This window comes from Perna viridis, chromosome 12 (assembly GCF_037379345.1).
Source record: "Perna viridis isolate PV_CMFRI_1.1 ecotype Kerala chromosome 12, ASM3737934v1, whole genome shotgun sequence".
NCBI classification, from domain to species: Eukaryota; Metazoa; Mollusca; class Bivalvia; order Mytilida; family Mytilidae; genus Perna; species Perna viridis.
In genome coordinates this window covers 23,865,948-23,890,672 of record NC_142456.1, presented here as the reverse complement: position 1 = coordinate 23,890,672, position 24,725 = coordinate 23,865,948, and the positions used below count along the sequence as shown (strand labels likewise).

At 33.4% G+C, this 24,725-nt stretch overlaps 1 protein-coding gene across 1 annotated transcript in view; it reads right to left on the bottom strand.

The window, feature by feature from the left end:
* The window catches only part of LOC148601762 (uncharacterized), a 247,117-nt gene extending 225,488 nt beyond the window's left edge, over positions 1-21,629 (bottom strand). The window contains exons 1-16 of the mRNA XM_088556149.1: positions 21,393-21,629; positions 20,370-20,460; positions 19,647-19,680; positions 16,943-17,075; positions 15,619-15,679; positions 10,432-10,538; positions 8,541-8,623; positions 6,871-6,926; positions 5,856-5,971; positions 4,403-4,493; positions 2,819-2,930; positions 2,263-2,428; positions 1,688-1,874; positions 1,134-1,342; positions 495-610; positions 35-237 (exon numbers count right to left, since the gene is read on the bottom strand). Coding sequence (XP_088412275.1) covers positions 35-237; positions 495-610; positions 1,134-1,342; positions 1,688-1,874; positions 2,263-2,428; positions 2,819-2,930; positions 4,403-4,493; positions 5,856-5,971; positions 6,871-6,926; positions 8,541-8,623; positions 10,432-10,538; positions 15,619-15,679; positions 16,943-17,075; positions 19,647-19,680; positions 20,370-20,460; positions 21,393-21,548 — 1,921 coding nt within the window. The 5' untranslated portion in view covers positions 21,549-21,629. The remainder of the gene's footprint in view (positions 1-34; positions 238-494; positions 611-1,133; positions 1,343-1,687; positions 1,875-2,262; positions 2,429-2,818; positions 2,931-4,402; positions 4,494-5,855; positions 5,972-6,870; positions 6,927-8,540; positions 8,624-10,431; positions 10,539-15,618; positions 15,680-16,942; positions 17,076-19,646; positions 19,681-20,369; positions 20,461-21,392) is intronic.
* Positions 21,630-24,725: the final 3,096 nt, after the last annotated feature.

The following is a 24,725-nucleotide window of genomic DNA, read 5'->3' as shown; positions in this document are numbered from 1 at the left end:
GGGTTAGGGTATTTAAATCAATTTTAAGACTCACCAACTGTAAGGTCCATTAGGGTTGCCATGGTTACACCAAAGGAGGCTCCTACTGAGGTAGAACCGACTGATTTCCTCCAATTAACAGAGGGAGACTTCATTCTAAACTCTAACATATCAGTAGATAGCTGTCTTCTTGGCCTGCTATGGGCTTCAATGTCTTCAATACCTATTACAGGATCTAAAATCTGTTTTGTTCCAACCCTTAAAAATTAATGCCATTATCCATTATTTTACAACCACTTATATATAACAATTTTTCTAAATGTTAATTCCTCTGTATGGCAGGTTTTGGTAGGTGTAAAATTTTGCGATTTTGAGGAACAAGGTATAAGAATATTTTGCAGAAATTACCCGATATAAGATATTATATTCAAATATATACTGTCATCTACTAGACACATGTTCTAGAAATAGATAAAATTCCCATCATATTGAACTAATTTGCTATAAAAACTAACCTGTCTTTAGGGAAAACAGCCTTTGATCTGGGATGGGACTGATATTGTAGTAGAGCTTCATATCTCACACTCTCATCCATATCATGTAGTGCTGTATTCAGCATGATATCAACGACCTACAGAAAAATGCTCAATAAAACCATAGATACCATTAACCCTATTTTATACCTAAGAATAAATTCTACTTAACACAGAAAACATGAAAAAAAGTCATACCACAGTTTCAACGATAATATCAGAAGGAAAACTGATGAATATGGAAATAAAAAATAGTGTACAGTTTATAAAGAATTACATCTCAAGAAACATCCTAAGAAACACAAATAGAATAAAAAAAAAACAATAATTTCGAATAAATTAACACAAAATTCTGATCCAGCTCATTAAATGCATATACAACCTCAGAGACCACATGACCACAATGACCATGGACAGCGACACATTGGCTGTTCTCTCATAGGAAATCCTATATATCACTAGATTAATAAAATCTGTAATTTGATTTTATCAACCTGAAGTACTACACGTTAAAATTTAAAATAAAACTTATCTTTTTTACTGCATACTTATCCAAGTATAAATTTTCTATTTTTATTTAATATCATTTGATTGCACACAGAAATTAAAAAATAAAGTTACCTTTTGATCATGGTATTTCCGCAAAGCATGTAAGCCAGCTCTTTTGACCCATGGAGAATTGGTGGAATTTACATGTGATAAGATGTATTCATATGACATATCAAGTCTGGCATTGCCAAGAGATTCCAGTAATACAACTTTCTGCCCATCAGTTTCAATCTGTTCAGATTCTGTCAACAGAGACCTCCTTTGTCTGAAACTCCAGGAATCTGAAATGTGAACAGTCATAGCTTGAAACTAGAAAAACTGTGAACAATGCTCTCTAACTTGACAATATGTGCCTTTTGACCTCCATATTGACTCGGATCAAAATCTAAATAAGGAGGTACACAATGGGAACATATAATAAGAATTCTGTTAAAGATTCATTCATTTCATTCAGTGACATAAGAAAAGTAATGGATAAGAGATGGGTCCCCCTTGTGTAACGGAAGAAAAAAATACCATTATAAGTACAAACTGAAAATCAGGAAAACAAAACTGCAGACAAAAAAACATAGGCACCCAACAGGACGGTTCAACAATTCAGATATGTACACTGTACCAACACATACCATGCATTCCCAAGCGACTGTGAATAACATTGACAATCTGTAAACTTCTCTTCTCCTGACCAGTCAGTGATAATTTATTGGCTATAGACCCGAGTGCTAACAGTATTCTATTGTACAAGTCCATGGGCAAATGTTTTTGAGGTGACGTCTCTGTAAATATCATCTCCTCAAATAGTGTAATGATCATCTGAAAAATATCTCAAGTACAATGTCAAACACATCCTCTTTTCAAAGACATGGCTGATATACTATTATAATGTAGATGGAAATCAATTTGCAATATTATAAGGACAGATTAAGATTCAAACACAAGAGTGGCAGTTAATTGAATGCCAGAAGGTAAAAGGAAAGGCAAAAAACAAAGCAAAACATTTCACAGCACAACTGAAACTAAAATGAAAAACATAATTTAAACCCTTGGGAAAGAAATAGTAATGAAAGAAATTCAGGTCTTTGGTTCCTCACTTTGGACAAACAGTACTTCCCTTCTGATAAAATTGCCTTAAACAATAGCTGTTATTTTTTTACATGGATTGACAGATTTTTTAAAATGGAAAAGATGAAGTACATCATACCTCACTTGGGGGTGTTTTACAACCAACTATATGTGTAAGTAGTCTGGCTATGAGGACATGATCTGGATTGGAAACCATCAAAATCTTCCTAGCAATGATATTCTGTATAACATCAGTGTTCACAATGCTTAAAGCATCTAGAAAGATAGCTTGGTCAGTTGATATCCTAAAACCAAATATGATAATATAGAATTTTGTGTGTTCATGTCAGTTTGTACACTTGGGGAAAGGAAAAATTACCCAACTTAAGCCACTCTGATACATCAACCTTAACTTTCCTTATAAATGGAAGTAAGCACTGCGGGTATACCTTGTCTATGAATTTCAATTTTATTGGCTATCCAATGCAGTTTGTTAGTAAAGTTTTGAATTGGAGAAATTGGTAAAATTCAACATGAAACATAACAGGTTATGATTCCTTAGAATTAGCTAGATAAGACTACAAACATGACACAGGTGAAAATTAACATATTCCTTAAAATGGAGTAGACCAATTGTGTTTCACTCAAAGTTCAACAATTTTTATTTCATGTTATCGGAACATTGTTGACGATACCTTGTTTGACTTGTGAAGAACTTGTCAGCTATAATATCTAGATCTTTTGATGACAGTTGTAATAATATTTGTGTAAGCTGATAAAAACATTGGCTGGACTTTGTACTATCACCTGTTACAGAAAACTGAGTTATACATAAAATGACTATGAGCATATTCAGAATACAGATGACCAATTTAAGTCAATGGATAACTCCAAGTACACAAAAAAGAAAAACCAAAAACATTTGTATAAAAAATTCATTCGAATTATATCAGATCTTATTTATCAAATTTATCAAAATTTGCAGTATTACAAATTTCAAAAATACCAAAAAAACAAAGAGTTTTCATTCCTTGTATTGCACATGGTAGAACCTCTCAATGATAGATTATGCTTCCTTTTTTGGTAGTTTTGGTGACGAGTACTTCTTATAAACAATTAGTTTTTGTATTTAATCTTCTGGCATTGGATTGGAGCAAAAAGAAACAGATGTTTGAGCATGAAATAATAAAAATTAGCTTTGAATATTTTAGTTTAAAAAAGTTAGAATGATGCAGGGGCATGATTTCATCAATTACGCATCATTATTCATTCTTGTAATTAAGTAAAAATTGAAAAAAAAAACTAGCCATATTTTTGGCAAATAAACAGACAGAAAGACAAGACATAGGAACAGCTGTATATCATAATATGTCCTACAGACAACTGGCATGTCAGTACAATATTCCTATAAAATGAATTATAATAGTGATAGTGTCTGTGCAAAAACTAAAATGTTATCACAAATAAACAATCTGTGCTTAATATCAAATGAAAGAAATGCTTTTCTCCACCACTTTGCCATTTACATTTCTGCAGCCTACTTCACAAAAAATCGTAAGTGTAAAATTGATTGTAAGTTTTGACGTCATAATGCTATTTTCCATTTTGACATCATTATTCACAATCAACATACCACTTACAATGCTTTGTGCAATTGATGCCTAATATGGTATTCTAAAACGAAAATAAGAAAGCAACTACAAAACAGAATGGAATCTTCTTCTTCTATCACAACAACTATTTTACCATAGAATGGAGTCTCCATCTATCACAACAACTATTTTACCATAGAATGGAGTCTCCATCTATCACAACAACTATTTTACCATAGAATGGAGTCTTCTTCTTCTATCACAACAACTATTTTACCATAGAATGGAGTCTCTATCTATCACAACAACTATTTTACCATAGAATGGAGTCTTCTTCTTCTATCACAACAACTATTTTACCATAGAATGGTGCCTTCATCTATCACAACAACTATTTTACCATAGAATGGAGTCTTCTTCTTCTATCACAACAACTATTTTACCATAGAATGGAGTCTTCTTCTTCTATATATCACAACAACTATTTTACCATAGAATGGAGTCTAATTCTATCAAACAACTATTTTACCATAGAATGGAGTCTCCTTCTATCAAACAACCATTTTACCATAGAATGGAGTCTCCTTTGCTATCACAACAACTATTTTAACATAAGTTATTATGTACAGACAGTTCAGTAGTGATACATCATAAAGATGGACAATAAAAACAATCACTAGTTATCACCTGATCTGTCTGCAGTCTTCTTACAAGTGATGTTTCCATCCAAGTACTGGAGAGCAGTCTTTACATCTAGAAATCTGATATTTCTCTTCACCTGTTATAAACGGGAATAATAAAAATAAATGAACAATTTGAGAATTTATCAAAGAGGAAGTTTGCAGACCAATCAAGGACAATTAGTTTTACTGACATGGATTTAAATCAAAAACACCCATAGATAGCCACTTTGCATTTCAGGTGCATCTTTAGGATGGTGAAATATTTTCAGCCATAATATCTAGTCTAATATTTTTCTTGGTGTATCATCTCTATACTGGATCTCACAGGGCAAGGACTTAAGTTCTGATAGGAATTTCCACAAATAATCAAATGAAAAAAAATTCAAATTGGACCAGAAATAAAAATGTTAAGTTTTAGATTGTGGCCCCAATCTGGTCCCCTATAGACTGAAAATGATAAATGCTATTTGAAATCTGTGAAATAATCTTAAAACAGAACTTTCTAAGAAACAAATTGAAAAAAAAATCAAAATTGAATAAGAAATAAACCTTCTACATTAATTTGAAATAAACACCTAATTCGTGGATACCAATTTTCGTAGATTATGGAAGAAAGGCAAGTTCCTGGATTCTTGAATTCGTGGTTTTGAGGTTTTTCGTATACACAGGGATTCTAACCATTTTTGTTGGGAACCAAATTTCATGAATTGGTCTAGCCACGAAAACCAAGAAAATTGGTAACCCAAGAACAATAGTACTATCAAAGTAATTTACCCCATATGGCCACTTTTTCAGAATGGTAGGGCTTGTGAACTCATTTTGAATAGCAAGCGTCCTCTAGTGGCAAGTAACAATACATCAAAATTTCATGACATTTAGTTCTTTAGTTCACTACAATTTAAGTACCTGTCTACATAAAGTTCAGACACTACCAATGGTAAAGTGATTCATGGTGAAGAAAAACCCACCAAACAAACGATCTTTTTCAGTCTACATTTGCTATACATTCACATAACGATAATTATTTTTGCATTCAGATCTGCACTTTTTAGAAAATCTTACATTCATCTCCCACTAAAATCAACCAAATTAAACCAAATCAAGAACAGTAACTCTTGCAAAGTGCAAACTTCATGTACAATCTATATAATTTTATCTCAAAAGCGCACCAGCCAAATGAAAAAGTAAGACTGGTTATGTGACCAATAACTTTTACTGAACAAGAAATAAAACTGAATTCGGTGTGTTTTTGATATGCATGAATCACCTCCTGACTGATTTTTAGAAAGACTGCTACTTAATTATCACATGGAAAACAACAAGAAAGACAACGTCAACAACATCACAACAAAGTACAAGGACAAATTTTTGCTGTAGTATAAAGACTCAATGTTTCAGATTGATATTGAAAGCTTTTTTGGCCAGATGACAAAAAAAAAACTAGTATCTACACTTGCTTGTTTGACTTCTATACTACTAGCTTCCACACTTGGCCTCTCTTTGATTCTGTTGTCATGGTGATGTGAAACATATTGAAGTTTTCCTTGGACTGACACTGTTACCACAGGAAAAACTGAGAACAAAAGTAAAATAGTAATGTTAATCAACAAAATGTAGGAAGTTTCTTTCCAGGTACAGTAAAACCTGTCTAAACCAAACCTCCCAGTGACTGAAAGAATTGTTCTGTTTAGGAGGGTGTTCAGTTTATACAAATAAAATGTATTGAAATTGATATGAACGAACTTCAGAAGAAGTCTGGTTTGGACAGGTTATCAATTTATTTAGGATCCAGTAAATACAGGTTTCACTGTGTTTTATTTTTAAAAATCATGTAAGGTCAGCGAAAAAAAAAACAAATAATTTTTCATTTTGATTAGACATCTAACATTCAGAACATTTTTTTTTCTCTTTCTCCAAAACATCAAAATACAGAATTTATGCTTAGGTACTCATAACTTCTGATTAAAACACTCTGAGCTAAGTCTACACAGGCAAATACTATTCATATGAAACTCATGAGAAGTCAGCACCACATGAACTTCACATCAACATCACATCAAACTGTGAATACCCAAATGTACGAGACAATTCAATAATGCTGTACCTAGTTTCAGTGATAGTAAACTTTTTGTTTTATTACATGTAACAAAATTTTTTTTCGTTTAATATGTTCTTAAATTATGTACTGTATACATGTATATGAGCTAATGAGATTTCTTTTGATTTAAGGTGGTAGACCTAGGGTAAGGGACATAACTCTTGCAAATCGTCAGAACATTTGTATTCAGCATTTTACATCAATCCCAAGTAAGCATCAAAGAAACTTAAACTGATTCTGTTTCAAATGAAATCTTGATAGGCTATGATGAAATTGAATAGGATACAAACACATCACTGATTTCAAGAGTTATGTCCCTCATCTTAGGTCTACCTCCTTAATCAGCATAGATTCTGTTTATAACCAAGACTTACCAATACTTTTAAGACTCTGGTCTTTTGTTTTTCTCATACCAACAAGAGGATCAAAGCTACAACAGCAATATTACATTTTAAAGGTTTTTTAAGCAGTAAGGGAAGAATATGACATTAATATTTTTCATAACGACAGCCAAAATACTAGAAAAACTACAAGCAGTGCTCATTAAATGGACCTTTTGGCGTCCTCATTGTTTTGGATCAAAATAAAAAAAAGGGGGGTGCACAATGATAATATGTAATAAAGATTTTGTTAAAGTTTCATTAAATTCTGTTCAGTTGTGTAGAATGAGTTTCCAATATGAGATGGGTATCTCATATCAGGGAATAAAATATGTCCATGTTTGCTGATGTTAGACCCTAAAAAAATTCAAATTAAAATCTTAAATAGAAGGTGCACATGTTCAATGTTAAATATAAGACTGTGAAAGTTTCACAGAATTCCATTTAGCAGTCTAAGAGGAGTAATGGAGAAGAGATGGGTACCCCCATGTCCACATATTCTTAAATAAAAAAAGTCCATGTTTTGCTATGTGAAACCCCTAAATTAGACATACACCCCTATCACTATTTACCCCCACTTTGCATGTACAGGTATGAAAATGGTTAATTTTCTTTCAATTTGGTGAAACCATAAATGGATCCTCTTTTACTAAATTACTGCAAATTCTTGAAAAACTCTGTGCAGTAATCATTTTAGACCAAAATACAACTTTAATCTTAGTTATTATGAAAAAGTTTGCTTCAGAGATGTCATACCATGATTATTCCCATCACAAACAAGCTACATTTTTGCCATTAAAAGAGAAGACTATTGTGCAAGTCATAAATATCAAAACTAATCTGTAAAATGTTCATGAAAATTAAATTGAAACAAAATAATTACCTTTTCTTAACTAATTAATCACTATTTATAATTAGGGAATTTGAATTTCCCATGCCTATGGGCGCCACCATGATTGGTTGAGCTGTGACGTCACAAAGTCAGTTTGTAAAGTGAAATTAAATAGGTAATTGATTACGATGTCCAAAGAAATCACGAATTTGGGACTTTTCACTTATTATTTCAACCCAAAATAAACAGAAGAAGAGACTGAGGCACAACATGTAAGCAAATGTAAGACAATATTGACGAACAATAGGATATGCCGCCAGAAGACTAGTATGTCTGAGGAAAATCTAATGGCTACTTTCAAAGAATGTTCGTGTTGCCAGTAAAAAAAAATTGAACATTTCTCTTTTATAATTCGTGCCATAGAAAGCTTGACAAGACAACATGTTTTTGGTGATTAGATAAACAGGATCGCACAAATTTTTACAGAATATTCTTTGTTTATATATAATTTGCAGTACCTGTATCAGTACCAAACCAACTAAGTGACATCAAGAGCCAATCAGAAGCTATTGGTAAAAATCAATAAATTCTGCTTATGATCTTCCTTCAGATAGGAGAGTTCTGCAAGATGGCCATCCCCTTATATTTCAAAGATTTTGAACTTTGCATAGCCATGAGCATTTTATAAAAGTGCATTTTGCATTAAAGGTTATTTATTTTTGTTTATGTGGGTATGATTTATCATAAAAGCCTACCTTTATGCAAAGGTGATCTTTCCCTTTAACAAAACAAATCTTATTAATAATCCAGAATTTACAGTAACCACACATACCTTTCAGGAGCCTCAGGTGAAACAAAGTCTTCATCCAACACAATACTGTGTATAATACCAAAATTTTGATGGTACTGTATAATCTGCAATAAAATAAGTTTTGATGTAACATCAAACCTGATTGGTTGATATTTTTTTGTTTATCATCCCATAGTCATAATTTTACTACATGATTGTGATGTTGATTGAAGTTGTTTACATAATTTACTTGTTTAAAATTTTGAAATGAAGAATAATTTGTTCTACATGAATTGACTTTAACACACCTGATGCACACTTGAAAAAATCTGGCTATGTGAGTTATTTAGTGTGCATGATATAATTCAGGTAATTTATTCATAGATCAAAACATATTACAATCATTCCTTACATAAATGCAGCCCATAACACAATTTAAAATATCTTATTTACTTCTTTCATACTGTGATCTTATCTCAACTTTATACCAAAGAAAGATATTAATTTACACACACATAACAAGCTACCAACCATAAATCTTTCCTATTTCAAAAAGATTGGATAAAACTAAGCAATAAAAATTTACAAAACCCATCATGCTGAAGCTGCATGCTAAACTTCAAGCCTTTCCTATATAGGTTTGAGGAGAGTTATGCAATAAAATTTTACAAAACACATTACACTAAAGCTGCTTGCTAAATTTCAAATTTTCCTTTGAAAAATTGAGGGAGATTTATGCAATTAAATTTCACTAATGCATCAAGCTGAATTTCATGAAGGGATTCTAAGATTTGTGGGATAAAAAATTATAGGACAGACATCCACACATAAATATGGACACCTAAAGATGGGGGCACAATGAAAAAAAAGACGTTTCAGTGGAATTAATCAATGGAACTAACATGCAGAGCTAGAAATTTCTAGAATGCACAAGAAGCAGGAACAGACAATTATATTGATACTTAGAAAGACATCAAAATGCTCCTTGTTTAAGTGGCAGTCTTTGTTAGAATCATGCAAATTCTGTAAAATGTGATACACCTAAAAATAGGCTACATATTTTTATTTTTGTTATTAAGTGCTTTATAGGTCTATATGTTGAAATGTATAATTATTCATTCCAATCTGTTGGTTCTTAAGAGACAATCCACACGGAAAATCCAATAGTTTCTATTGTATTTTAGTGTTATTTCAGAGTTTTCTCCCTTAATTTTGAATTCTACAGTACATTCTATATAATTTTTATATAGAATGTACTGTATAACAAGGGTTATATGAAAAGCCAAATGTTACTTTCTGTTTACTATGACATTTTAACAAAATATCAAAAATAAAAATATGTAGGCTTTCTAACCATGAATCATATTTTGCAAGATTCTTTTCAGGAGTGCTATTTAAATATGTGTTGAACTAAGATAAGCCGACTTAAGATTCAAGTAATAGAAAAAAAGAATGGAAATGGTGAAATGTAACAAATGCACCAGTGTGTAACCTAAATACAAAATAGTAAATACTTTCAGAGATCACCAAAAAGTGTAAGCACACCTTTAAGTAAGCAGTGAAAAGCCCAACAACAAAAGTAATAAAATCAATGATAAAAGAACGATGACAATTCTTCAAAATCAAAACTGAAAGTGGTAAGATCAGTAATGATCTTAAATCTAATAAATTTTGCTAAGTATACAACTTTATTTTTTTTTTACTGGAATGACCTTAAAAAATGTTCTCTTTGATGCTGTTACTTCAATCTTTTCATATTAAGTGGATAGATAGAGTAAATAAACTTTTTTCAATTTTTTTTTTTTTAATTCATCACAATGTATGGTTTTGACATCAATTTAACTCTATAACTAGTCATACATGAATCCTTTCTTCCACCTCACAATTAAAATTTGATCTTAGAACCAGTCATACATCTGTAATGTATTCAAACCTTTTGATATCTGCCTTCAGCATTGACCACTGTGTGGCCATTCCTGATCTTAGTTAGTTCCAACCCAATATCAGTTTTCCTGATAGTATAGGTAGAAGTGTGAGGTCCTATAAAATAAAATGTCAAACCTTTGGTTTAATTGTTTTCATTACTAAAAAACACAACAAAAAAAACAAAAATATCATAAAATAAATCTTTTGTAATGCAAGATATGAAGAAACTTTTCACCATTTAACATACACATGTAAGGATGAATAGACATATTAGAGAGGGTCAGAGATCGAGGGGTATTATGTGTGTTAATGTGTATATTTCATGGCAAAATCTATTACATGCAGTATACCCTCGATCGATATCATACCTTGGGCCAATGGTCCTTGTGCTGATATAGATTTCTTGGGATGTTACAGCACGTGATACATATTTTGCAATGTATTATTTTCTATACAGTATATACACATATAAATACATCCTTAAAAATAAAATCTTGGAATTACCGTATAAACTTGCTTATCAGTCAGATTTGGAGGGTAAATTTTGAGTAGTTAAGAGGGGTTTCCAATTTAGAGGCAAGATCTTAGCCATGGGTTTAAAATTTTAGTTGAAGAGGGAGAATCAAGGTATTAACACAAAAATGACACCTACCTTTAACTCGGCGGGTGTTTCTAGAAAAGAAGAGGACACTTACGCTACCGGTGCACCTGGTCCATGCTCCCAGTTTTTATTGGAGTTGCTCATTTGCTTTTGTTACTTTGTATGTATGATTTTAGTTACTATATGTTCTTTAATGTGTGTGTCTGTTTTCCATGTCCGGTCTTTGTCCCTGGATTACATTCTTTTGATTACCACTTTAACCTTGGTTACTTTGATTACTCTTTTTAACAATCAGATCGGTGCTTTACTTGTGTATCGTGAAAGTAAACTTATAGGTCATATTTGTTATTGTTGTGTATGCTCAAAAAGTGATGAAATAAATGAGAATTTGCTGTTTGATGTTTATTATGCCTTACATGTATAACTCAACTATCTTTAATCAAATTTGTATTTCCTGCATAACTTCTAGTGTTTGTTATTTTCACCTGTGTGTCACATGGTGATTGAATATGGCCAAATACCAAAAAGATGGCATGAAACATGACTAAGTAATGTACCGTAGTTTACAAGAAATATTAGCAAAGTAAAGATATAATTAAGATTTAGTTTTAAATTGTTATAAAAGACATTTACAGGGTCATTATTTTCCAAACAATATAATGAGAATAGGTATGGTGTATATGTCAAAGAAAGCCATCTTGATCGACTTGATTGAAAAGGAAACAATGAAAGATGATTACCGGGTAATAAGGTGTTATCACATTAATGAGCAATCAATCCTTTGATAACCTTAATGGGTAATTAATTTATTAAAATCCTTTGATCTCAATAAGTGTCCAAGTTTTGAGAATGAGTAGCAGTCACAATTTGGGCATACAAGTGCTGTAATTGGAAAAAAGAAATCATTCACAGTCAAAATAGATAATCCAAACAGAAAGCGTCAACACACTGCTTATGATGCCCATTTTTAATTTAAGTTATTGCCTATAAAGAAACACACACTAATGCAGCTACAGAAAGAGAGTTCAGTATCAACGAGAAGATAATTAGAGACTGGAAGTCTAAGAAAACTGCATTACAGTCTGTTAATAAAACAACAAAGAAAATTTGCCACAATCAATCACCAATAGCTAAGCTTGCGGTAGATCTCAACAATGGGTACTGCAGTTAAACAACCAGGGATATGTAGTAACCCATAGAGCTATCCAGGCATTGTCCATGGCCAAGAATCCTGACTACCAAACACCACCTAACTTCAAGGCTTCAGCAAAATGGTGTGTGCAGTTCATGAACAGACATGGACTTACTTTACGGCAGAGAACACATATTGCCCAGAAACTACCAGCAGACATGGAAATCCAAGTAGACAGCTTCCACCAGTTTGTCATTAGGGAAAGGAACTAACACAACTACACACTAATAGCCATTGTTAATTTAACATGGATGAGACACCCATAACATTGCACTTACTGCCCAACCACACAGAGGACACCATAGGGAACAAAAGCCATCAACATTAGAACCTGTGGAGCTTAAAAGTCTCACATCACAGTTGTCTTATTATGCCTTGCTGGTGGAACAAAGCTCAAACCAATGATCATCTTCAGGCATAAGACTAGATCTTAGGAAAAAATTTCCAAGGGGTATCCAGGTGGAGGTGCACCCAAAAGGTTGGAGGGACAAACAGCTAACCAACAAATGGATCAACTACTTCGTCTACCTTTGACTTGAGTTTTTATGAGCAGCTCGGCAGGTGTTTCTAGAAAAGCAGAGGACGCTTATCCTACCAGTGCACCAAGTCCATGCTACCAGTTTTTAGTGGAGTCCGAGTTGCTCAATTTAGTTTTGTTACTTTGTATGTATTATTTCAGTTACATGTACTTCATGTTCTTCGTTGTGTTTGTCTGTTTTCCATGTCTGGTCCTTGTCCCTAGATTATATTCTTTTGATTTCCACTAAAATCTTGGTTCCCTTGATTACTCTTTAGAATAAAAGAGCTGGTGCCCTTATCCACGAAAAAGTCTGTTGGTATGGGACATGTTTCGGGGTCATTTGGTAGTCAGTAATTAAGAAGAAACTATTCAGACATCACACACATCAAGCAGTAATTCCAGGTGGCTATACTTCTTTACTGCAACAGTTAGATGTGAGCTTGAATAAGCCATTCAAGCAAAAGATGAGAGAACTATGGACCAAAGGAATGATTAGTGGACCCATAGACTTCACTCCAGCTGGAAACCTGCGGAAACCAAGTTTGCAACAGGTGAGCGAATGGACTGTTTTGCATGGGACTCAATTTCACCTGAAACCGCCATGAAGTCTTTCAAGAAATGTGGTATTTCCAATGCCATGGATGGGTCAGAAGATGACACTCTATATGAGGACTTACCCAGTAACAAAGCACAGCCAGTGTCATCAACTGAGCAATCAGAAGAGTCATCAGAAGATGCACAAAATAAACAAAAAACAAAAAACAAAAAAACAAAAACAAAAAAAACACATGATCATTCTTCATATTTTCCACCAAAAATTGTGCCCTTCCTTACAATTTCACTGATTGTTGTACCTGTAAAAATTCAGTCAGAGTTCATTCCGACTTATAAACGGGTCAAGGCTAGATTCCAGAATTTTGGGGCAGAGAAAGGGGTTCCAACTTAGAGGCAGATCGACTTATACTTGAGTATATACGGTACATAAAAAAAGGTTTGAAGGTCATGCTTTATCAAAATTATTTTTTTTTACTTTAAGTTTCTTCCCACAACCAAAAAAAGCAAAAATCATAAAAGTGACTATTATAGAACTCTTTCAGCTGAAGATGAAATGGGGCATTTATTTTAACAGGGTTTTAGCTAGGATTTTGAGGGCTTTAGTTACTTTTGCATAGAGCATGAACGACATATTATGGGCAGCAGAATTTTGTAAATAGTCAATAGTATCATAAACTAAAGACATAAACACTCTTAATATATTCATTCTAAGTTTACAGATACAGGCATAACAATAAATACAATAAATGTTACAACAAAATAAATGTTATTTTCTATTAGAAAACGTGTGTTACGTAATAAAATAAAATACTTACTATTAGAAAAATAGTAAAATAGATATTTTTTTTTACATCATGACAAAGCTTTGATGCATTCAGTCTAAAAATAGCTACTATTTGACATAAGCTACTACTACAGTATGACATGACACTCAACTAATAAGAGAAAATCCTCCTGTCTTTTGGAAACACCACACCTCAAAAGCCCTCTTCAACCTAAAACTCCTCAAATCAGAAGGATGGAGACAGATCTTTAGAAGAGAATGCTATTGATTGATGAAACCTTGAGTCTGTTCCTAAGATAGGTCTTGATCAGATAGTACCTACTAAATCCCCTCTCAGTCACCAGAAGATAACGCAGAAACTAGACAGATAGAAAGGAGGTTGGCCACATTGGCATAGTCAACTGTAGAATGTTGCACTCTGTAAGTGGTTGCTGCATGATATCTTACTGCTGGGTGGTATTTTTTTAGTGACCTTTGACCCCAGATCATGAGTAGAATTGAAGATGTTTGTAATCATTGTGATTTCATTTCAAGAAGAAAAGAGAATCGTAAAAATAAATATTTATCGTTGATTAATACTTCCTAACTGTCCGCTATTGTGTTAAAATGAATTAAAATCCATGAGATGACCAGTCACACTTCAGAGACATTGTTTTTGTGTGCATTTAAATTTCAAAAAAATAGATAGCTATATATGTTGCGAGGTTCATGAAGGGTTTGTTTTTATATGGGAGTAAAATCAGTTGGTATCCATTAAAGATCGAAATCGTTTAACATGACTAATCGTTAAAATGAGGATATATATAAGTTACATTTTAAACGTACTTAAAAGCAGAAATGTCTCGAATCAACTCCAGGCTTTTTTCGGTGGTCGAAAACAACCGGCTGGGGAGTTGAGGGAGAACCCTGGGATTATCTTCTGTGGTCCTAATGTTCAAATGATTGATAAATTGTTGTTATTTTAAAGGATTATCAATGAGGCATACATCAGGGATGCCAGGTTAACAACAATAAAATGTATTTCACACCTGGTTAACCAGGTAATTAGCAAGCTTGGGGTCATAAACTCATCAGAGCGTAAGGCCAGGTGAAATTATGTAACTTTTGATTGACAGTTTTTAACAACATTTTTATTTAAGGTGACGAAAATTTATCTGAAATACTTTTTGAATGGAATTTTTTTAATACACTTTTCAAATTTTAAGTGACAAAAACGATCTAAAACATTTTCATCATTTATGAAATCCTTTTAAATGGCAAAAATGACGAGCGCTAGCTAAATCACTGTATTTAAACATGAAACTTTTGAGATATGATAGAAATGGGTCAATGACATGGCAGTTCACCACTCTGTTAGTGGTTACCCACAATTTTTTATCCAAAAAGATAGTTCCCAATTTTTTTTTTAAATTTTGAATGGTAGGTTATGCCCAACAACTTCCAAAAAGAATTTGTGAGAAAATCATCAGAAATAATAATGTTATTAGCTACCACTCTGTCAGAGATCTGTCACGAAATGTCTCTCTCTGTACTATATTTTACCTTCATGTCCTATTTCTGATGTATTGTACTGCCAACGTTGATCATAGCTATTACCAGAAACCTAGAAAATTATCATATTATATGTAAGTTAACACAGACAGTGCTCTTTAACACTGATAATTTTTTTGCATAAAGTTAATATCTTCTTAGTCATAAATATGTCAGCAATAATGGTACAAAAATGCATTTACATGTAAAAGTATGCATTATTTTACATCAAGTAATGTTACAATTTACATGAAGGTCAAAACCAAAATAAAATTACAATTCGTCTGAAAAGTTCACATTGAAAGTATGTATATTTTCCAAGTTTGACTCACTTTAAAATGTATATTAAAATGTCTTTAGCAGATTTTTAAATGAACATATCACACTTCCTCTTGAAACCAAAACAAAATACCCTTAACTGAAATTGATGTAGATGGTATACCAAGGACATTGAAGGTTTATGCATTTCTGCTACTGTGAAAGTACTATTGTTAGTGGGATACCAATTCTCCTGGTTTCCGTATGTAGGTCAAACCATGAAAGTTGGTTCCTAACAAATAGTAGATTCCCACATGTATACTGAAAACTTAAAAACCACAAATTCAAGAATCCACAAACTTGTGTTTCTTCCCTGATCCACAAAAAATGGTATCCAGGGATTAAAATACTTTCACAGTAACCTTTTGAAAGCTCAAAGAGAGAAATTTAGCATGACAACCTTTTTCACAGGAAAAAAAAGGGTAAAATCTTAAATAATTTTGTTAATCTACTAGGGATTTCAATCAAAATCTTAGTATTTAGTAAAACAGTAGTTGACTGTTTCTAAATGATGATTATTATGTTACCTAAACGTTGCATTTATATCAATCTAATAAGCCATTTAGAACATAATTTGTGCAAAATTCCCTCTCAGAGGAAGATTGACCCAAAAAGAGGGAGTCTCCCTTCTAAAGAGAGAAGGTTAACAGGTTGTTTTGCTTAAACAAATGAAATTGATGTTCTGGTAATAGCTAATCTTATAATCCAAGGAGACAACAACACTGCACAAATTATAGTGAAAGATACATTTTTACCACTTTTGTGGTATTGTGTTTTCATTAGGCCAACAATAATAAGGGTATTGTTACCTGCTACCAGCAAGAAAAAAATAGTGTATGTAGGTAGGCAAATTATTTTATTTTTCAAAAACATTTTAAATTGGGTAAATGGGACAACAGTCTCAACTTTAACAATGCTAGAGCCAAAAATGGCCATAAAATGTTTAAGGCAGGGACAAAAAAATAGAGTAGGTAAGGTAAAAAGAAACATACATATTGATTTTGTTTTGCCTAAATACCTTCTCAACTTTGATATATTTTGCAGCCAACAGTGAGGCCAAACCTTTCTTTATGGCCAAAACCTGGTCATCTTCATCAGCAGGATGGTAAACAGTCAATATCTCTCCATAGCTGGTCACTTCAAAGGAAAACCTAAACAGACATGGTGAATACCATTGTAATGTAGTTTAGTTGAATTTGATGTCTATTTATTTGTAATGGGGTTGATTTGTGATAAATTGTTACATGTTTATTGAGGCATATATATATATATATATATATATATATATATAAAAAATGTTTTATAGACAATTTATTTATAACTTTTTAAAATCCATATATAGAAACACATGACCTTGCCTTGTTTTCCATGTCGTGTTACTCTGTATACGGTCAGTTCTATACAGCTTGTACCAGTCAGTCCACTATACCTCTGAACAGGATGGCTCAGCTGTTTAAGCTTGTGCGGGACTTAGTTAATGACGTAAGATCAGGCGCGCAGCTGCCGTTAGGCAAAAAAGCTTTTTGCCTGCACTTAATTTTGCCAATTTTTTTTTTTTTTTTTGGGGGGGTGATAAAATGCATCCTGGAGAGGCATAAATGATGCTCTAAAACGCTATCTCCGCAGAGCTTCAGGGGGGCTTCGTCACTTTAATTTGGACTCAGCTACGTGTCTGAAGATCACAATAGGACCTCTGGGCAGACAAGACATTTTTTCAAACACTCACCAAATTTTTAGATTTCTGGTCGAGACTTAAGTTTGGAATGGTAACACAACTTATGAATTCACTATATATGACTTGTTATGTTTGCATTTTAACTGTGAAATGTAAAATACCTTGATCAAATCAAGCCTCAAGGAGTTATATATCTATATATACCCCTTGCTATCAATTATCAGTGCAACAAAATTTCTTGTAGCATGTAGTCTATGCAATGGTAAAGTAAACTAACTCGATTTAAATTGAAACTACCTAGAGATTAATTCACGGATATTATGAACGAGAAGGACCGGTTCTGGTTTCAGGCATAAGTTTTTTTACAGTTTTTCTTCTTTTCGAAATTGGCGGCTAATTGTAAAAGTTTGAACCTAATCCGGAAAAGTTCATTTTCCGGATTTTAAGTTAGTGAGGTTACATTAAAATTGACAGTGGCGATCCTGCCCCTTTTTATTAGAAAACTCGCCATTTCCATGTGTAAAATCGACAAAAAATGGCAAATAATGTCCTAGCACCACCTTTTTTTTTTGGCGGGGAGCCTCGACTGACGTGTCTAACGGTTTAACGCAGGACTCATGGTTTTTCGTTAAATGACGGTCATATACTGTACGTAATATGAGTAATAAAGTTTTAGGTTAAGTTTATCTAACACGAGGACCCGGATGTACCGTTACAATATAAATTATAGACACTTTGGGGATTTTCAGTTGCATGTCAAACTGAAATGTGAATCCTTTTCGTTTAGGTCTATTGTCCTGGCAGTTTCAATTTCAACTGAGTAAGTTGATTTGATCATTGCATAGAAGATGTAATATATGACCACGTGTTGCAAGTGCTTACTGTGCGTATAAAAAAGATTAATCCCTTTTGTTTTGGGATTTTGATGTGTTATAGGTACTACTATAATAGTTGATCAGGGGCGGATTTCAGGCGGGGGCGTGGCGGGCGTGCGCCCCCTAAAATTTGCCAAACGTGTTGTTATGGGTAGATTTAAGCGGTTTTAGGTTGAAACTAATTTCTCGCTAATTTTACCACAAAAGATACCCACATTGCACCCACTCTAGAAGAATACTGTACTGGAACGAGTACTGGGACATCCTTTTGTTAGAAAATTTTGACTAAAATAAGCAAATAATAGCCTGGCCCCCTCCTTTTCTCTGCGACCCCCATTTTCAAAATTCTGTATCTGCCCCTGGGGGTATTTGTACAGGAGGGTGTGGTATTAAAGACACCTAGTTCGCATGTCCTTGGTGATATGATGTTGATCGGCATCAAGCCGCATCAAATCTGTCTACACAATCCTACCGGTGCACCTGGTCCATGCTTCCAGTTTTTAGTGGAGTCCGAGTTGCTCATTTACATTTGTTACTTTGTACCTATTATTTTATGTTCTTTGTCGTGTGTCTGTTTTACAGCCTGGTCTTTGTCTATTGATTACATCTATTGTATCGCGCTAGACTTACAATTAGGCTTCTGGGACAGGGTTATGTTGCTACAAGATTGAAGTCATCACTACAGAAGTTTTATAATCGTCATTATGAACTCGTGGATCGTTACGATGTATATATCTGCACCATTAAAACTGATTTGTTCAACGTGTCATAGTTTTCCTTTCCTCTCTCGTCTACCCGGACTTGACTTTTTATGAGCAACTCAGTGGGTGTTTCTAGAAAAGCAGAGCACGCTTATCCTACCGGTGCACCTATTCCATGCTCCCAGTTTTTAGTAGTGGAGTCCCAGTTGCTCATTTACTTTTGTTACTTTGTATGCATTATTTTAGTTACTTAATGTTCTATGTTGTGTGTGTCTGTTTTCCATGTCTGGTCTTTGTCCCTGGATTACATTCTTTTGATTACCGCTATAACCTTGGTTCCCTTGATTACTCTTCCATGTCTGGTCTTTGTCCCTGGATTGCTTTTTTTTATTTCCGCTAGAATCTTAGTTCCCTTGATTACTCTTTGATTTCTGCTATAATCTGTCTTCCCTTGGTTACTCTTTGACTTACCATTTATTCATATCCAACTGATGACCGGAAATATCTACAATAGACACATAAGTATACTGAAGGCCTTATATAGGTTTCTGATTAGTTAAAACACTTTTTATGTTGTCTCTACGATATCGAAAATATTTATGCTATATGATATCCAATGTCTTAATTTATTTTTCAAGGAACATTTACCAAGAATCCAGCATTCCTGGAAATATTTACTATTTTTGTATTTAGGTTATACGCTGGTGCATTTGATATACGCTTCACAATATCCATTCTTTTTTTTTTGCTAATAAATATCTGAATATCTGAATCATCTCTCCTCCCTCATTTTCGTTTCTGCTATTAGCGGACTTAAAGGGGGTGACAAATATGAAAATTCTCTGTTCATATATTTTATCGCATATATTTTTCCTGGATTTTTAAGTATTTTCATAATAAACTATTTGTCTAATCCTCCGCAATTTATAAGGTGCTGGTCAAATTAAGGGTGTACACCTTTTATATTGGGGGAAAAAATCACACAAATTCTTATATCTTTATAAGAAAGTTGACAGGGCTGTCACAACACTTTTTTGCGTTAGTTGTATAGTTTGGTTTTTAATCCCCTGTACGTGTTTTTTGCCATACCGCATGGCGTAAACAAATGTGTTTCTTATTGTAATTATTCTAAATTGTTTCCCATGTTTTTACAATGTCTATAAAAATATGTTGTAGTTCAACAGTGCATCTTACCTGGCGTACTCTTCTCATTGAATTTGAAGTCCTCTATTTCTAAAAGTAGCTCCTGGTACGTTTCCGCGTTCCTTATGTTGGTGAAACTAACCTTAAATTTTAAAACAAATGTGTAACTGTTATGTATAAAACCATGATTTGGTCTCCAGAGTTAAGGTAATTGTTAGAGCAGCACATAGTTATATAGGATTTATAATTCCAAAAATCGGGTAAAATTCAAATTTTCCTAAATAAACGAAAATTATTGATACTGTGTTAACTTATATGGCATGCAGTGGTAAATCATGGTGATTATATTTTGAAAAAAAAACTGGTTTCCTAAACGAAAATTATTGATATACTTACTACTTAGTATTTCAACATGAGATAAGTTTACTGGCATGCAAATCTAGGGCGTGAGGGGCATTCTGTGTGTTGGAACCCCCTTTTGTTAGAAAATACTGTTGGTTTCGTGTAAAATTCGTGCGAAATTGAGCTGTTGACATCCTGGATTCCCGCTTTTCTATAACCCTCTTTTTGTAAATCTCTGGATTAACCTTTTCCTGGTATAATGTTTACTAGCCTTATCTATGTCTTAGAGTAATGCGTAGAAAGAGAAATGTTGAGAAAAACATTATGTTCTAGTTCTAGTTCAAATTCTAATTCGTTACAGAGCCACCAAAAGCTTGTATAACTGTCAAAAAGCAAAGAAAATGAGCAGGAAAATAAAAACGATTAACACACAGAACCATGAAATAAAACAACGCATGCTCACACACACAAACAAATATAAAACTAAAAGTGAATGCATGAGCAGCAAGATAAGATTCATGTAAAGTTGCTGATTTAGATCCACCTCGGACCGACCAATTTGTTTGAAAATCTGGGCAAACTTTGGTTAAATACTAGCATGAAACTTCTTTTCCGTGAAAACCCGCCTTTCAAATATCTGAATCTACCCATGACATAAGAATTCATAATGGAAAGATATTTATTTTATAAACTATTGTGAGTCGAATTTTAAGAAGAAAATATAAAACCTACCTTCGCCGTGGTTTCAAAGACTCCGATTTCCTGAGTCGTCGTCGTCGCCTTGAAAGTGTACTCATATCTATAGTCTGGTCTGTATTTCACCAGACTAGTTTCAGCAACCACAAAAAGTGTAACGATCACAAGCATGGACCAAACTCGCTGGTCCATTGTGACCGTTTGCAAATGAAACTAAAATTACAATTTCTTACTGATTCAAGATGGAAGTCGCGTTAGCGAGACATATTACATATTAAATATTTGGCACATTGAAATTTGTTCGTTTTATTAAATACCCTCTACATTACATATGAAGTATGTATAGTTATTGTTTTGAGTAAAATGTATCATGCTAATCATCACATTTGATGTATATAGAAAACAATATAATGTCTAACAGCATGGAGAGATCATTTAACCGATTAACCGTCGTCTTTGTAAAGTAAACCTAAAGTCAATGGTTAATATTTTATTCATTATTGAATATTGTATTTGTCATTTAAATGTGTACCATAACTTAAAAAATATGCATGGATTTATCAATTGTTTTTAAAACCATAAAAAAACAGACGATTTGAGTTATCTTATTGTAAGTTTAAAAAAAAAAAGTTCGAACGAGGCGTCCCCATAATACGATGAAAAAGCTCAGCGGGGAAACATAAAAAGACAAGAGGCGAAGAACAAGTAATTAACAGAACACAGAGAAACAAAAATGTACATATAAAGAGAAGAAGCATGAATCAAACATGAAAAAAACGGTGTGAACCCATGTGCTCCGAAAGGGTGAGCACTTCCTGTGTCTTGTACGACACCCATGCAGCGTGCTGGTCGTGAAGAACCTCTTTGACATATGCATGGAGGTCGCAAATTCAGATATAAGTTAGACTTTGGTTTGACGTCCTTGGTGCATTTGTTGCGTTCGTTTTTCTATTAACAGGAGGATCCACGATTTCAGTTCGGGGCGTAAAAAGAATTAAAAATTTTGAGAGGAATTATGATTTAAAGATAAAATCAAGATTTTATTAAATGCATGGGGTCGAGGAAGGCGTACGCCACGTCGATCGGTCCCCTATGATTCCCTGCCTTCTTAACCAATGGGAAACATTACCTTTCCCGAGTACCTGTTTCTGTGACATGGCCTTTATTTCTAGCAACACGTGTGCGTTATGGGATAAAAATCCGATACACGAGAGGGATGGAGATAGAAGGTTCACTGTACGCCGTTAAGAGAATATTTTTGAGCATTTTATGTTCGTGTGTTATCGAAATCAATTTGTACGGCTTTCCATTTTTCTTACTGTTTCTCTCATGCTTTGTCAATTTATGAAAGGTCGTTGGTCACCAGGAACCCGCCAAAATTAACCTTAAGATTCATGTACATATAATTAAGAATACACGAAAAATAAACAATGGGAAAACATGTTTCACCGCTTTTATATAGACTTAAGCACAGTTTGTAGTTTATTCGAGTGTTTTCTAATATTTGTTCTGTTTGAAAGAAGCTTAATTTACAAAAACAAATGTGCAGAAGAGATTTGAGTAACGACATAACCGAAAGTGCGCATTTGAATGTAAGCTTATGCTTCCTGGCGGTGAAATTAGCACGACTCTTATTTAATTCTGGTTCAATACATGCATGTTTGATTTATCATTCCAAATACATGAATAGTTCAGGCTCAATTTTCACACAGTGGAGTCCGGACTGTTTTCATTTACTTTCTCGGTGTGTCATTCCAGCGTTTGGATGTTACATGTGAATAGACTCTACTATAAGCTTACATTTGACTCCCGATATCGCTGTAACCTTTAACTCGAATTTCAAAGTTATTGTTCTTATTGGTGCGTTGTTTTCCAATATTTCAGTCAACAAATTTTTCTATTTTTGCCTATATGTAGTATAAAACGAAACCATCTGGTGAAAATTAAGTCTCAGTCTCTGTAAGAATCAGGCAGAAGATGAAACATGGTGTAAAAACACCATTTTAAAAGTGTAATTTGACTATTTGCACCATTAGACTCAAGGAAATAGGAGATTTACCATATCATTTTGGAGTTATAATTTCAATGAAATGCACTGAAAATGAAATGTCAATAGCAGATAACTCTTGTCAAAAACCTCATTTTTCTAAAATTTTATTGACAAATTTCTGAACAAATCCATTTGTGCAGAGATCAAAAAGTGGTATTTTCATATAAAGGAAGCATCCGAGAGTGAAATCATATTGTCAGATCGGTAGGTCTTTGACATGTATGTTTATGATTTTTCCCATTTCGCCAGATTCTAACGATGAATTGAGGAGGTAGACCTAGGGTAAGGGACATAACTATTGAAATCAGTAATATGTTTGTATCATATTCAATTTCACCAAAGCGTATGAAGTTTTCATTTGAAACAGAATGAAATTAGTCCAAGTTACTTTGATGCTTACATGAGATTGATGTAAAATGCTGAATACAAACGTTCCAATGATTTTTAATAGTTGTGTCCCTTACCCTAGGTCTACCTCCTTAAAACACTAGATGTTGAATGTGGAGATCTTTTATTCCTTTAATTTTGTGAATCGCAGTTCATATTAATATCAAGGCAAAAAGAAAAAAAATGTGGAGACAGATATGAACATTACATGCTGTTACACAGTAAAAACCAAGTTGTATATTGTATAAGCGTCACAGACAGAATAGAGGTAGAAAAAGCAGTATTTTAAGTTGTACTAACTTTGAAATACATCACGAAGGTTGAATGGAGTGAAACTCGAAAAAGGAAACAAATATAAAGTATTTCAGCCCACTTGGTACATTCTTTTTGTAAACGCGCTTGTATTTACAAATGCATATTCTTAACGGTGCATTTCCTAGTTAACAGACCCTTTCTTGCTGTTTTTCAGGGCATTGCCAATTAGTACTTCCGCGAGGCTAATGTAAAAAATTGGTTGAAAGATATTAGCATTTACTTTGTGGATGTACTAACTGAGCATGCTCGGAAAATTGGCAAAAGAGGGTCAGAAGGTTGGATTTGTAAAATTTGAAATATAGTTTTTATTTACTATATTCAGTAAGCAGTTTGATTCATGTACAAATATCTTTTCTTCTATTAAATTAATCTGTCATTCGAGAAACAAATTTTTAAGTACTTCTCCGTCTAAGAATCAGGCAAAATGTGTATGGGGTGTGGCATATGAAGAAAAAATACAGAGAGATTTTATTGCATTATCCAAGTATTTATACCTCGTAACCTCAAGAAATTACTGTCAAAGTGTTTTAAAAATTTGCCTTTTTAAGATATTGATAGGTTAAAGGTTAAATTTAGTACCCCCGCTCTCATGACGAAGGCTTCGCTGGATAACAAAG